The sequence below is a fragment of the Zalophus californianus genome, chromosome 2, assembly GCF_009762305.2.
Source record: "Zalophus californianus isolate mZalCal1 chromosome 2, mZalCal1.pri.v2, whole genome shotgun sequence".
NCBI lineage: Eukaryota > Metazoa > Chordata > Mammalia > Carnivora > Otariidae > Zalophus > Zalophus californianus.
Window position 1 is genome coordinate 57129306 of NC_045596.1, and position 16308 is coordinate 57145613.

The following is a 16308-nucleotide window of genomic DNA, read 5'->3' on the forward strand; positions in this document are numbered from 1 at the left end:
GCTGTGCACATTTTAAATGTTTAATGTTCAGAAAAGTTTAAGGTTTTTTTATTCCTACATCCCTAGAAACAGTTGTGAACGTGACATGTTATACCACATAAGTGAACATGTAACTTTGACCATCTCATTGTTTAACATTCATGAGTAACCAGGTTATATAATCTTATATTAGCCTTGGAAGATCACAAAAACTAACAAAAATGGGGGAAAAATCTATCTGATAGAGTGTGCAAGGATCCCTCGCATAAAGAGGATCCCAATAGCTGTCAAATATTTGAAAATGTCACAGAGAGAGGAAATCCAAGTGATTCTGCTTCAGACAATAGAACTAAGTTTGGGAGGTTTTAGAAAGTTGACTTCATCTCTGTCTGAGAAAGGCATTTACGATAATTAGCACTGATGGAGATGAAAAGTCTTGGGTAGGAGTTAAGTTCTTATTGGAAATTATCCAGGTTGCTATAGAAGAGGTGTTTGTATAGAGGAGAGGGTTAGATTCAACACACTTCTGGTATTTTTATGCCCTGAAGTTTTACTTAGGATGAAAGCAGCTTACTGCTCAGCAAAGTCTTTGGGATCTTTCCTGAATGCCTCACAGATTTCATCATTTGTTGGCTCTACGTAGGTAGGAAATTCTTGTGGCTGGTGCCTCAGGGCGGCCATACAGAGTTTCTGTTCAAGGCCCTCTCTGGTACAGCACTCAGCAGTTCCTGGGTGTACTGGGAATGGAGAGTCCTTTTCACAGGACCTAGCGGACAATGCTGAGGTCTAGAATGAGAGAAGAGAAACAAGTCAGCTCGTAAATGGAAGTTTCCCGGCTCTTAGTTCTCCATTCAATATGACCATCTTAGTCTTAAGTTTAAAAATTCTCATTAGTAACAAACCGTCCATGACAAAAGCTTCACACCTACTTTCCATCAGACTCTCAAAACTTAGGAATTCTTAGGAACTCTTTTTTGTCCTTATCTCTTTTTTTCAGTGAATTCCTTTTCCATTTCTTTCCCTGAAAAATCTCCTGTTTTTCTCTTTTCTCTTTTTTTTAATTACCTCTTTTCGAAAAAAAAAAGTTTGAAAAGAGTGAACACGTTTTTAAAAATGCTTTGAACAAATAGGAGAAAGAAGGTGTTTTTTTAAAAAAAGGGCAGTGCCATTTCTATTTTGTTATGATCTGTCTCTACAAACCTGGAGCTTATCTCTGGTCAAGCGACACTTAGCAAATACATGAAATAAAATGTAAACAAAATAAAAATATATTAGTGATCATGGTTGGTAGTTTATTTTAAGGTGGTGCAGAAGGTCAGGTTTTAAATGATGGATATTTGCAGAGTTGGTGGTGGGAGAAAAGGATTAAAATTCTTGGAAGTTACATAAGGGCCAGATGAAGCAATTAATGGCTAAGAATAATCATTGTGTAGGATATATTCTAATCAGATCTTTGGAGCATGGTTTCTGCAGGCTTGAGCAAGCAGATATTTGTAGAGGCCTTTATCAAGATGCATCTAAATGTCCTTTGTGTGAGGCCTGATGACTGCATTCGTAAATTGCTAGAAGCACCTGTGGTTTCACTTTTTTCAGCTCCCGTCTACATTTTGAACCCTGTCACTTCAGCATTGTAACTTCTGCATATATACTTGAAGGGAGAACCTGGTATATGGTTATAGGGCAACTTTTGAACCCCCAAATAATTTGAGGCAAACACTAAATTATTCTGGGGCAGTTGGTACCAGTCTTAACATGATAAATGTATGTGCATGAGTAGGCTTTTAAGAGACACAGAATATATTACAAGAGGTTCATGAATTAATATATGTCCCAGTTTTCTCATTTGAACCTTGTAAGACTGATGGGCAAAACTGATTCATTATACTAGAATAAGTCTGGGCTCTGGGGGTAGCAGGCTTTATATGTCTCCCAAACTTGGAGTAGGTGGAGTTGCTGTCTAAGATTTCTCCAAGATATGGTATAAAAGCCTATCCTGGCTTCTTTGTCTGGGCCACCGTGGACATGGCCAGCCACGTGAACCTACCCTGCGGTCATAGCAGTCGGGGTCAGCTCCTTCAGCACAGCAGGCTTCTGTCAAGGAGACAACTTCATTCACAAGGTGACAGATCTGTTCAAATGTGCCACTGGGAAACTTTCTGCTGTATAAGACCATTGATCTGAGGGGGGAAAAAAGCAAGTCAATATATATATATTTTAAAAATATATAATTTTTAAAAAATTTCAAAAAATTTCACATTTGCTCAAATTAAAACATGAAATTCGTTGAGTCTTTAACAAGCATATTGCACACCTTGATTAGTGAAAAGAACAGGAGGTTGACTTTTAAAACATAGTTTTTGTTCTAGGCAAACTTCTCTTGTAAGATGGAAGTTGGATTTGGGGTTTTATCCGAGCAGCCTCCTGTTCTTTCCTCTCTCAAGCCTCCCCAGTAGGACCCATTCTGTATCTTGTTGTCTTTGTTTGCCATGGTCCTTCTGTATACTCTTTGCATTCTAATTTACCTTAGAAAACTGTGCTTGTTCTCTTAACTCTATTAATAAAGTTACTGCTAACAAATTCTTAGACCCTAGTAACAATAATTCAACTTGTCTAGTAACAGTAATTCAACCGGAATCTTTGGATGTCCTCCACTGGCCTGATGGCCATGCCCACACTGACCTTGGGTTCTATCCTTTTAAAATGTGCAGAGAGTGGTTCAGCATGCTGAATTGAAGTTCCCTCAGATGTGGTTTCATTCAAGGTCCAGTAACTAAGAGCGTGAGCGAATACCTCATACTTACAAGGATGTGAAGTCCTCTTTTCCCAGACTGGCAAGTTCCTTGCAAACTTTATCCTTCTCATAATCTCGGCCTAGGAACCAGAAATAGAAGAATCTGTATCTTTTCCTTTTTAATGACTGCTACATTATATGTATGTGTCTTCTACAGGATTCATCTAAGGTGAAAGTAGCATTTTTCTCTATATACAATTTCATTTTTGCTTGCCTTTCTAGCTGTTTTCTTACAGATGAATTTTATGGCCTGCTATAAATTGTGACGGACAGCAGAACAAATGCACTAATGCTGAAAGTAGAAAAGTCAAATGATGTCAGAACCATTGACATGGTAATCCTTCGCATGGGCCCCTTCTTTACAATAACGCTAAGATGGAACTTTTATCCTTCCTTTCTTTGTCTCCATGTCACCAAAGGTGTTGAAAGAAACAAGAACAAAAAAATAAATGGAGAGTATGTCTACATATATCCATAGTGGAGAGCTAGCCCCACCTAATGCAGGACTTTAAAGGAGGTATGTGAGCTGGTGTTGCCACCGTAACCCCATTACCCACCTCCAGATTCTATCCAGGAATGCTAGGAATTCAGCTCAGGGGGGGAAAGTAGAAATCTGACCGCTTTCTCAAAAAATAACTTGCCTGTGTGGTGGGTTTAGAGGAATGGGTGGAGAGCACTTCCTCTCATTTCAAGCATAGCGAAAGGCTTAAAGGAAAACACTCAGACCTTGAGAGGGGGCTCCTGGAGTTTGGGGTACGATGACAGGTGTCTGATTCAGACTAGAGAATGCTAGAGGAAGGGAGGTGCTGGCGAAGTGGCCTGGGGCAACAAAGGAGAAGGCTTTGAGTGGGAAGCTGTATTGTGACCTGTGGACCTGATTAAGATCAAGCAGGAGAGCAAGCCCGCCTGGACTTGTCTTAATTTTGGGGTGGGGCTAGGCTATCTAGAGGGCAGGGGGCTGTCAACAGTGGATATCTCCATGCAAAGGTGACAACTTGAAAAGTCTGAAGGTACTGGCTGGATGTAAGAGATCCCAGAAATGATGGTAAAGAGCTCCCTAAAGAACCCATAAAGGAAAAATATCAACTTGGAATAACTCCCGTAAGCAGTGGAAACACCATCTCACAACACTGTCTGTTGAATTAATGTTCCTGCTGCTTACCTCTCCTGCTAGCTTCTCCCTTCCCTATGTTAAAACTGGAAAGGGTAAAAACCATCTAGAGAGGGGCGCCTGGGTGGCTCAGTCGGTTAAGCATCTGCCTTTGGCTCGGGTCATGGTCCCAGCATCCTGGGATCGAGCCCTGCATGCGTTGGGCTCCGTGCTCAGCAGGGAGCTTGTTTCTCCCCCTCCTTCTCCCTCTGCCTGCCTGCCTGTCTGCCTACTTGTGATCTCTCTCTGTCAAATAAATAAAATCTTAAAAAAAAACCGTCTAGAGATTGGGAGGAAGGCAGAGAGAAGAAAAGTGTACAGGTCCTTTGTTGCCGCTGTAGGCAACAGGACTAACACGGGGGGGTGGGGGTGGGTAGCTTCAACTTCAAAAGAACTTACAAATGTTTGACTATTCAACAAACCAGCCATTCCCTTGACTGTTAGGAGGTAGTCCTTTTGAAGGACCAGAGAGGACCTCTTTAAGTGAACAGAAAAATCATCGAACCTACTCTTAGGTCCATCCAAATGGTTGGGAAAAGGTAGTTCCCACAGGAGGAGAGGAGTTCTCTACTGATGAAGACCCACCTGTTCACCATACCTACTACATAATACAATAGGGTGGAGGTGGGGAAGTAGTCCATACGGTTATTTCCTGATGCATCAATTATGCAAGTAAGTCTAGGAAACATTCCAACATTTCATGATACAGCTTTTGGGGGGGAAAGTGCAAGAAGAATATAAATGGCCCAGTTTCTAAGTGTGTTAAAGTTTAGTAGGTTTTTTTTCCCTGGATTTTAAATATTGAGCAACCCATCTCAGGTATTACAATGGCAACTTCTATCATGACTTTGACCCTCCTACATGGCCTTGCCTCTCACAGTTACAGCTTTGAAAGCAGGAACATAAGGAAGCCAGGGTTGAAAGCAGCTTTTGATGGTTTGGAGTGCAGGTGGTGGCGCTTGGATACAAGCTGGAGAGAAATTATTTTTCTTTTGTTTTTGTTTTTCTTTTGAGAAGGTTCTCTTGAGGATGTGTTAGACTTAATGGCAAAAACCTCCTGTAGAGGAAGCTGTTGCCCCTCTATCTTTCAGGTGGACTGCTCAAAGTATATTACTGCAGTGGGAAGAGTCAGAATTGAGGGACAAAGACACTTTGAGCCCCTTATTACAAATTCCATCAAAATCCTAAAGGGTGTGGAAGAAACTACATGTTCAAATCTCATGTTATCTTGGAAATCAGGCCAAGACAATAGGATTGATAAAGTTAACAGTGGAGTATAAAAAGCTACTTGCAGTGAACCTGATAGAGCTGAGGACCTTCACATCTAGTACATCTTCTGGAAATGTATTGACTAGTTTACAAGGTCGGATATTGTCACAGTTTCAAAAGATCAAATAGTACCAAAAACTTCCATTAATCATTAATGGTATTCAATGAGACCAGTGATTAGGGCATGGGGGAAAGAATTTAGGGGAGAGCTGTCCTCCTATAGTGAAGAATGTGCCATTAGGATGTCCATAGAGTTGTTGTTTTAGGTTGTTCCTAAGGTAGAGCTAGGAAAAATAGCTGGGTGTTAGATTTTAGTTCAATGTGCGAGAATTTTATTATAGCCATGACTACTAAATGAACTGCTTTGTGAAGAGGTGAGTTTGTTTTGCCCTGGAAATAATCAAGTAGAATTTAAATAACCATAATTATTAAAGATTCTTGAATTTAGTACAAGATTGTAACCTCGTGATCTCTAAGAGCACATCCAAAGGTTTACAAAATAATTCCTTTTAGAAATAGTAAGAAATTATATGGACCCCCCCCAAAATTTACAGTGTTTTAAACCACAAAAAATAATTCTCCAATAAGAACTTTTCTCTTTTTAATGCAGAGGAGCCAACTCTGTTTAATAAACTTTCCCTATAAAAATAGAGGTCATTTTGTTACTTTGATTGCAAACACTCAGTAACATGAAAAGTGAGAGCCTGTATTCAAATGGTGCACCTCTGATGAACATTTAAAGAAATATTTTGTTTCTAGCCTTCCAGATTCAGATTTCTCACTTCACCAAAAAAGAAGTTTCAGTGTGTTCTGGGAATGGGAGTACATGTGAATGTAGTATAAGTAGATGCCACAGATTATCCTCTGTTCAATAGCTTTAATTAAATCAACTGGTGTTTGCGCTAAAATGCATTAGAATCCACAGGTGTTAGGTACTGCTTTAGTTAGAATGCAAAATAACAGCAAAGTGGGGAAACTCGATCAACTAATGACTTAAAGTGGTTTGGGAATAATTTTTGCTCAAAGTTCAGCCTTGGGCTTGACAGAAGCAAGGAAGGAAGTTCAAAAGAGAGTCATTGAGAATGTTTAGAATTAAAATATAAGGGTAAAATATTTCTCTTAAAGAAATAACCTGTAGAGGAAGCTGTTGTACTATGTATCTTTCAGGTAGAATACTCAAAATGTTTCTGATTAAAAGAATTTTTTTCACTTATTTATTTACAACGATCTATAGCTTCTAAGCCTAAGCAAGTATGTTAATAATTTTCTCATGGTCCAAAAAGCAAATATTGAAGTTAATTTGCAATGTGATTATTACAAATTGATTCCTTATTCCATGGAGTACTGCTAAATTTTTCATACTGGTGGAACTCCCTTTGATTCATATAATTAAATCCTATCTAGAATGAATTGTAAATGACATAGTCTGTTCTTTAATGTTCCATGTGGTTATAAAGAAGGCAATCTGAACTTTGATATGGCCCCAGTAAATATTGGCATAATCTCAGTGACCCTGGTGAAATCATTTTCACATCAAGTGACCCCTTGGCACTAAATGTTTACAAATTTCATTAACAGTTTTGCTTTTTGCAATAGCCTGTCTCATTTCTCTCTGTATTGTGAAATATTCTGGTAAATCGCATCTAATTCTAGACTTTTGAAAACTTGACTTATTTTTGGGAAATTTTTATTGCTTCATGTCCCTCTCAAAATAGCTAACAATATTCATACATGCAACGGATATGGTTTGAAGACCTGTATCAGGTATTGGGTTCAGTACTGAATATACAATGGGGAGCCAAATAGACCTGTTTCTGCCCTCATGGAACTTTCAGTCTAGTGGGGATAGACAATCAGCTACTACCACCTTGGTACAAACTTTGCTAAAAAGTGTATTTTGAATGCTTTAACCACGGTTAGAATATTTCTCTGAAACCATTTTGGTCCTTTATAAAAGTTGTTTGTATACCAGGAATGATGGCTGTACTCTAAATAACACTGAATTGAAAAATGCTTATACAAAATGCTAGAAACTATATTACATTGCTATTTTCCTGTTGTGTTCTGGAGAATCATGGGCTTTCAGAGCTCTGTTGGGCATTCTGTATTTCTGTAATTTCATTCCTTTGGCATTTTCATTTCTATTATACACTGATAGACTAATTTGTCGGAAAAGGTCAGGATATTTGGGGTGTGTGTGTGTTTAAACCATTTAAAAATATGGTTTGTAGTGTTTGTTCTGCCTAGTCAGGTTAGATGTTGATTGCAGAGTAGTGGTTTTATTTGAGAAATTGAACATTGCTGGACTGGTTTAGGAAGCTACCGTAATTAATGGAGCTAAAGAAAACTACTGATTTATTACTGGAAACACTGCCAATGAAGTGGCAAATTAATACTTTATTTCATTTTTCAGGCTTTTGTGGTTCTCCTATCTATTGACATTTTACATCGTAAAGCATTGATCTGGCTTTTCATATTGATAATGATTGCAGGTAGGTGTGTAGTTTTCTGGGTTTGAGTCCATAGAAAGAAATTCAATCTTTTAATACTAAACCTAGAACTCTACATGACATCTATGTATTAAACCATCTAGAGGAAATTAAATGTACCTCTTAGGATACCATCAGAGGAACAAATCTTCATTTTAGACTTTGAACATTAAAAAAGCAGTAGGATATACAGGGTCAGTGAGTCAGTTGCCCGAAAACTAAAATTGCAATAGAGAATGACTTCCTGGGCTCATTCAAATTTAATATCCTTGGGTCCACTGCGGGCGGTTGTCTATATAGAGGCTACACCCACCAAAGTCTCAAAGGAGGCATTCTTCCTTCATGCATCTCATTCCACCTCCCCTTCGTTTCACAGGTTGGGCATCTTGTCATCTACAAATGCTTTTGCAGGGGTGAATATTAGGGAGCAAGTTTCTTTCTGCCACCTTTGGGATGCATGAGAGTGCTACCTTCAACATATTGATTTAGAAATTTAGAATGCATTGCAGGGCTTAGTTTTTAAGCAATATAAGAATGAAAAGGTACCATGCAAGAAGCTCTGAAGCCACCAATACTTAAGGAACTGACGTCTCATAGAGCTAAGCATGTAACACCAATAGTGCCCATTGCCGTAGAGGAGATTGAAACAAAGCATTACAGAACCTCAGAACGAAGAGGGCTTTTAGAAAGTCTCCTGAAAGTAACTATTACTTGGAGTGGATCATGAATAATGGGCAGGATTTTAACAGGAGTAAATGAATTGGAAGAAGTATTTTAAGTGGAGAGAACAACTTGGAGAGATCTGAAGTTAAAAAAAAATCACAAGTCCTATTTGGAAAAAAAAAAAAGTCCTATAAGGAAATGGAAACGTGGACTTTAACACATGCTTGAAAGACAAAGTTTTACTTTTTAGGTAATGGGGTATCCATTGAAATATATTCCTATAGGGGAATTCAAGGGAGAATAATCTTGAATTTAAGATAGTCAGTAGTACCCTTTTATAAGACTGTTCTATGAAATGTTAATCTAAGTAAAAATGCTTAGCACCTCTCCTGCCTAATGTGATGAACATCCTGTATTAGCAACTTTTTGTAACAAAATCCAGTGATGACATACATTATCAGATATTCTATAATCTTCTGATGTGGATATCCTGGGATTTGTTCCAGTCCTTCTTGCAGGTGGTAGGTTAAATTACTTTCTGGTAAGAATACAGAAGAGAAAGTAAAAATAGAAAACGCCCAGAGAGCAGGGAAATGAGTTAACATGCACCCCAGTCATCTCCTGGCCAGCTCTCACTGGATCTGGCAAATAAAAGGGTAGCCTGTCAACACTGAGATGCCTTGGCTCAGTGCTCCTTTTCTCTGAGAAGTTTCAACTTGTCACGGGACCCAGAAACCTACTGTACTAGACTTCTATTGCTACTGTGACAAATTACCACAAATTTAGTGGTTTAATCAATACAAGTTTACTAGCTTATAGTTCTGATAGACGTCTCATTGGGCTAAAGTCAAAGTGTCAGTAGGACTGTGTTCTTCCTGGAGGCTCAAGGGGATCATCTGTTTCCTCGCCTCTTCCAGCTTCTAGAAGTGGTCTACATTTCTTGGGCCCAGGCTCTCTTCTCCATCTTCAAAGCCAGCAATTTTGCACCTCTTTTTGCCTTGGTCACACCTTCCTCTGACTGTGTTCTGATTCTCTTCCACCTTAAAGCACCTTGTGATTACACTGACCCCACCCAGATAATCTGGCATTATTTTTCTGTTTGAAAGCCAGCTGATTTCCTTTTATCATCTACAACCTTAATTCCCTTTTGCAATGTAACCTACCCTATTCACAGGTTCTAGGCCTTAGGATGTAGGCCATTTTGGAGGGCCCTTATTCTGCTTACCATATATTCCTATTTAAGCCTCAAGTCACCATCAGGTGGCTCTAAACAGAGACCAGAATTGGGGTGGATTTGTATCAGACAGCCTGAACCCTGGAATCCTACCCATCAGTTGTACATGCTCAGGCTTATCAGTTCATTAAGCTCTCAAGAGTGATCCTGACTTTGATGTAGTTCATCTTTTGGATTCCAGTTATCAGATTATCAGGTTTTGTATTGTATCTTCATATGAATTGATTGGGGAAGAGATGGGGTTTAATTAGGAAGCCATTGCAATAGTCAGGTGAAGGGGAACAGGATCTGGACAAAGACGGTATGTGGAAATGTAGTGGATATGAGAGGTGGTGTTCACCAGGCCTTGAGCTAGATACATGCAGGAGGGTAAAGGAGAGAATAAAAAGGGAATACCGAGGAGCTTTCTATAGTAGAAGGTTCTGTATAAGGCTGATGTATTTCGGAGCTGAAAATGGTAGAATGTGGAAATGACTGAATATAGACGGCAAAAATGGATACAATAAAATCCAGGAAGTCTCTACAGGGTGGGACATAAATGATTCCAAGGTACTGGGAAAATAGGGAAATTAGAAGACAGAGCCGGATCCATGGAGTACAGATGAACTAGAGTTTGGATCAGTTACAGATGACCATAGTAGGCAGCATGAATTTTATCTAATTCCCCCTAAACTAGTGCTAGTGAACTGGTTTCCTCTCTTGTTCTTATATTAGTGAACGATTGTTCAGATATCTGTCCCATGAGAGGCAGCCAAGCCATGATTTGAGCATTGTCTTTGTAAACCTAACTAATCTCTCTCAAATTCTGGTTCTGCCACTTACTAGCTTGGTTTCCTTAGATAAGCTACTGACTCCTCCCTCCTACAGATTCTCACTTTTAAAGTGGGGATAATAATGCTGAGTTGATCAGGGCGTTATAATGATGAAATAGATCTATTCAAAAGATCTTGAACATGCTGGGACATTGTGAATATTGTCTATTTTATTCAAGGTATAGACTCTAAGACCAATGTTTCAGTGGATAATTTATAAATCTTATTTTTATAATTAGAGTTTACTACTTTCAGGATGTCTATTAGGTATTCTAATTGAAATTTAATTTTCCTTAAATACTCAAAACTACCTTTTGAGATCGGTACTCTAACAATCCTAACTTTGTGATTTTACACAAAACCTCTATTGAACACATACTACCTGGCAGGTGGCATTCTAAAACTGGGAACTAAGGAACAGAAATAAACTCCTTGATCTCATGGAGCTTAGGGTCTACATTTCGTATTTGTTATAATAAACAGATGAACAGCTGGTGATCAGGTAAGGTGATGAGTGCTAAAAAGAAAAATATAAAGCAGGGTAAGGGGATAGAGAAAAATGAAGTGGTCAGTGCTATTTGAGATAGGTTGGTCAGGGAAGCCTCTTCTATACATGAACTTGGAGCAGACACATGGAAGAGGTGAGGAAGGGAGCCATGTGGATATCGGCGGGGGGCGGGGGGGAGGGTCAGTGTTCTAAGAGGAGGAGGGAGCTAGTGCAAGCTCCTTAGGTGCAGAGCACGTAATGTGTGGGAGAGTGTAGAGGTCTGTGGCTGATGCAGAGTGAAGGGGAAAACAGAGCAGGGTAGCTGTGGGCAGAACAAAGAAGTTAAGTTGCCATAGGTACCCAGGGAGAAGGGTAATCAATGCCTCTTAAAGAGTCTTCATCTCTTACTGATAGAGTGATCTCCTGCTTTAAAAGCATGCATACCTATCCCTATACTATACACATGGTGGTGTGTGCATACCTGGCGTTATACCTGACAACAGTGTAGCGTCACATTGCTATTGATTTCCAGGGAGCTTAACATTGCCTTTGATGATGAAGTTAGTTCTCTCTCTGATTTCAGCTCCTCCTCCTCCCCCTTCCTGGCTAAGCCTCTTTTGGGCTTCGACTCTGGCGGCTTTTCGAACTTGAATCAGGCCTGGCTTGTACTTCTACACCTCCATTCCTTCAGCTTGAAACACACTTCTAGATCTTTGCATGGCTGTCTTTTCATCATGTAGCTCTCCTATCCTAGGTCACCCCCTCAGTAACCATTATACAGGTTTTGCAGAGAGGATATAAAGACTTCTCTGAGAAAACAGAGAGGATTATCTACTTATTGGGCTTTCTGTACAGCTATGTCCCTGAATCAAACTTAGGACAACTTGTTTTTAGGATGGCTGCTGATGAAGGGGCAACTTGCAGAAAAGAGAAACAGTGATTCAGTGGTGAGTGGGGAGGTTGGGATAACCCATATTGTCCAGGGCTATTCTGACAGGCGAGTGGGAGAAGGAAAAATGCACCTTACCCACCAACCCAAAGGACTTACTTTCTTCTCGCTATTTAATATCCCATCTAGTAACAATACATATGCTGAGAATGAGCTGCCTAAAGCAAAAAAGAAAATGTTCATAATAAATACCTGTTATGGCCAACAGCTCATATAAAATGCAGAGGTTTGTTTCCTGTAGGATTATTTCCTTAGCAATCCTGTAGCTGTGTCAGCAGCCTTCCTGCTGCTTCATTGGGAACAGGGAAAGATACATTTTAGATTTCAGTCCTGAGGAAAGAAACTGAGTGGAGAGGCAACTGGCACACACAGACTGCTTGCCTTTCATAGGGTAGCTAAAGTGGATATTTTCTTATGACTCCATCCAGATTTGGCATATTTGGCAAAGGCCTTCTCTCCCAAGATGTACCCAAGGGCTTGTGAACTGAATCTCCAGTGCATCTGATAGGGGAGGACTGGCCTAACTAGAGCTGATATTCATTGTGAGCTGTAGCAGCATCCACCTTAAACCTAATGATTCCCAAAGAACACTTCCTTTCCCAAAGGCACTTTCGGAACGAGCCCATGTGTTTGGGAAACTGGGTTAAATAAGCTTTCTTATATGATTTCTCAGAATCTTTAGGATAACAAAGACCTTGATTGTAAACCAACCAAGAAGGACTAATGTTTGGCTTATTTCTTAAATGTGTTTGGCCATAGAAACTTTCTTCCAAGAGGAGTCTTCAAGGAAGTACTTTCAAAAAGGTGTTCTAGATACATGCTGTGGATTGTTGGTCCACTTTCTGGAACTATAAAAGGCAGAGAGAATTGCATCCCAAACCCATCCCCTACCACCCAAACCTCCTCTCAATTCCTTTAATCTGTACTTTGTAACTTTCTTCCAGGAGACCGTACACCGAGCTTCCAGGTAAATCATTGGCTTGGTCATTTGGGTCATGCTCATGTATTATAGAATAGAGGTTGGATGTGTCAGGACTACTGTTCCCAAATATTGGACATGTATCACTTACAAATGTATTTTCTGTCTCGGGATATCATCTGCCTGCGGCACCTAAGTAATCTGACTGAAGTTGATTGTGAAGTTCAGACCTTTAAGGAAGGTGAATTGTAGTTTTTAGCATCCATTTCATCAGAGCGTGAGACAGTGATGAATGATGTCAAAACAGAGGGTGCAGAATAATGTTTTCCAGAGGACATTTGTAATCCTTTGTGGTGAATCTAATATATACTTACTGAGTCAGCAGTTCAAAATGACTCATGCCCCATGCTATGGTGTCCGCACATAATCCCAGGACCTAGCCACTCCTAGATCCTCTGTATTTTGAAGATCTTGATCTGAACGTATTTCAGTAGGATTTTTTAGGTTCAGATCTGCCCCAGGGAAGCCTTGGGCAAAGGAGTAAGCTCTCAGGGTTTCTTGGGACTTGGCCTATTCAGAGGTCTTGTAAAGGATACCATTTATTTATATCTCAGATTTAGTAGTCTAACATAAGGACCCATAGCTTGCTTAAGAATCTATAAGTGAGCAACTTAAAATTTAAAATAACTTCAACGACAAAAGATGAAGGAAAAGTGAATGTGAAAAGAAGAGCGATAAGGTTATTCATGTCACAATTAGTAGCTGACTTCTGGGATACACATCTTCTACTGGTTAGATAGGTTACCGATATGGATATTACCCTGTGATTTGGGCGAGGCTGTTCACTGAGAGCACTAGATGGAAGTTTTAGTTTGCCAAAGCAAGACAAATGCAGCTTTTCCAATAAGCATTAAAGAATCAGCCAGGAAAGTTAATTGGAACAGAGTATGAATTTTGCGACTTGGGAACTTCTCATGAAGTTGTATGCTTCACATATTTTAGCTTGTATCATTTAAAAAGGTTTTTAAACATTGCTCGGAGATGAAGACATCAGTTGAAGAATATTAATGAAAAATATAGCTTAATTATTGAGTCATGTTTCATATTAAGTTCTTTCATGTAGGATCTTTTAGAAAGTATAATGCATTTTCAAATATTACACATATGCAGAATTCCTTGAAGAGGATCAAGGATCTTCGCTCACTTCATGGATCATTGATACGGTATATTATGCTCTCAAAAACAATAAATCTTTGAAGTCTGGGGGGAAAAATATTCTGTGATGGACTACAGCTTCCATTTGCATTATCTTTTTTTTTAAAGATTTTTAAAAAAATGTTTTTATTTGACACAGAGACAGTGAGAGAGGGAACACAAGCAGGGCGAGTGGGAGAGGGAGAAGCAGGCATCCTGCAGAGAAGGGAGCCCGACAGGGGACCGATCCCAGGACCCTGGGATCATGACCTGAGCTGAAAGCAGATGCCCAACCACTGAGCCACCCAGGCGCCCCTCATTTGCGTTATCTTTTAACAATGAAAAAATTTCTAATTTCAAGCAATTCTCTCCAGATCTTGGTTTTCAAAAAAGCAGGGAGGGTAATTGAAAAATTATTTTTCTTTTATGAGGTTCTTGATTTCTTGCCCATTCCAACTCAGTGCTATATGCCCCATTTGAGCTCAGATTGGTGCCTCTTTGATTCTGCCCTTACTCCTCAACATGTTTACCAACTCTCTGTTCTTCACCTTTTGTAGAACTTTTAAAAATGGTAATGGAAAATCAAACTAGTAAGAGTTCTTATAAGTGATGGCAGCACTGGAAGGTCTTACCTCTTTCTAGAGCATGCACAAATGCTACAGCAAGCAGAAGGACCAGGATCACCTTCATCTTTCTGCCAGCAAGTTCTGCAGCACCCCGTCTCCTGTACATGACCCAGTACAAAGTAGCAGCCCAAAGTAACCAATTTCTTTTTACTAAGAATCCTGACTGTGAACTAATCAATTATTAATCTCTACACAGAAGCAAGGGCAGTCATCCTTGGCCCACAAGAGGTAAAATAATATCAATCAAGGCAAATAGACACTCTGGGGAAAATATAGGACATTTTAATCATTAACTTTGTCAAACTGCCAAAGAGGGGATACATAGAATTTTTTTTCCCCACTGCTGCTTTTTTCTAAAATTAATGTATTAATTGGCACATATCCCTCCCCCCGCCCCAACACTTACAGGGTTATGTGTTTTGGACCTTCCCTACCCTTCTCATATTTAAATGGAAACCTGGAGGTTTCTCTCTATTGGTCTGCTTTTCTTTCTTCAAATTTACTACACATAAGGATTACCTTAACATATTGAAGACTAGATATTTTTAAGTCCTAAGGCGCAAGGGGATTAGAAGCCAATTTATCACAGTTGCCTAGTTTCATAATCTTAATGTTCTAAAATTTTATTGAAGATAGTGGGATAGTACTTTATGTGCTATATTACACTTCTTGAAGCACTGACATATTTTAATACATATTTTTAAAGATATTTATGAGCAAAACAGAGTGAGCATGAGAGGGGGGAAGGGCTCTCCACTGAGTGAGGAGCCCAATGCGGGACTCGATTCCAGGACCCTGAGATCATGACCTGAGCTGAAGTCAGACACGGAACTGACTGAGCCACCCAGGCACCCCTATTTTAATACATATTAAAAATAGCCCTTAAAATAAAACATTGAACCCAGTTCTAAACATTGAAACCCCCCCTGAACCCCTCGGATAGAATACATAGTCCAAAATTCCATTAAAGTCACCATTTTAGTGTTCATATTTTAGCTAAGTTTTAATTTAAGAAAAATGTCCTTAAACCAGTAGAGACGTTTTGTCTTGTGTTATTTCCTTTGCACTCATATACTTCCAACAGCAAGTGACAAGCTCGGCCTCTACTGTTCTTTCACCCACCATGGTTCTGTTGATGATTTCTTGGTTTAAAGTCCAGTTCTAATGTGATTAGAAAATATCACTGGGATTTACTGAGAAAGATGAGAAGAGTAAATTAATGTTTGAACTTGAAGACAGTACAAGTCTATCAAGGAACCTCACAAGTAAGTGATACCAAATACTACAGGATATTAAATGAGAAAAATAATATCATGTAAATTGAGCTTTATATGGAACCCATATGTAGCAGCTGAATGCAATGTGTACTTGAATCTACCATTAAAACAAGCATTGTCCCAAACCTGGGAAAAAAAAAATAGCCCTTGAAGTGAGGCAAATAACTAGGATGGTGGTGGTAAATGACTTACCCCAAATCACAAAAGCTCGTTGCAAATCTTGGACTCCCTAGAGCTCATTTAAAGTTCTTTCTATGGGGGTGCCTGGATGGCTCAGTTGGTTGTGTCTGCCTTAGGCTCAGGTCATGATCTCAGGGTCTTGGGAATGAGCCCTGCATTAGGGAGGGGGGTGGGGTCAGGTCCCTGCTCAGCGGGGAGTCTGCCTCTCCCTCTTCCTCTGCCCTTCCCTTGGCTTGTGTTTTCTCTCTCTCTCTCTCTGTCTCTCAAATCTTTTAAAAAAAATTCTATG

The 16308-nt window shown here is 39.5% G+C and overlaps 1 protein-coding gene across 2 annotated transcripts in view; it reads right to left on the reverse strand.

Moving 5' to 3' along the window:
• The window catches only part of GC (GC vitamin D binding protein), a 32533-nt gene extending 17499 nt beyond the window's left edge, over positions 1-15034 (reverse strand). For both annotated transcript variants that reach the window (XM_027599936.1, XM_027599937.2), the window contains exons 1-4: positions 14569-15034; positions 2781-2850; positions 2024-2156; positions 554-765 (exon numbers count right to left, since the gene is read on the reverse strand). In XM_027599936.1, the coding sequence (XP_027455737.1) occupies positions 554-765; positions 2024-2156; positions 2781-2850; positions 14569-14668 (515 nt within the window). In that variant the 5' untranslated portion in view covers positions 14669-15034. The remainder of the gene's footprint in view (positions 1-553; positions 766-2023; positions 2157-2780; positions 2851-14568) is intronic.
• Positions 15035-16308: the final 1274 nt, after the last annotated feature.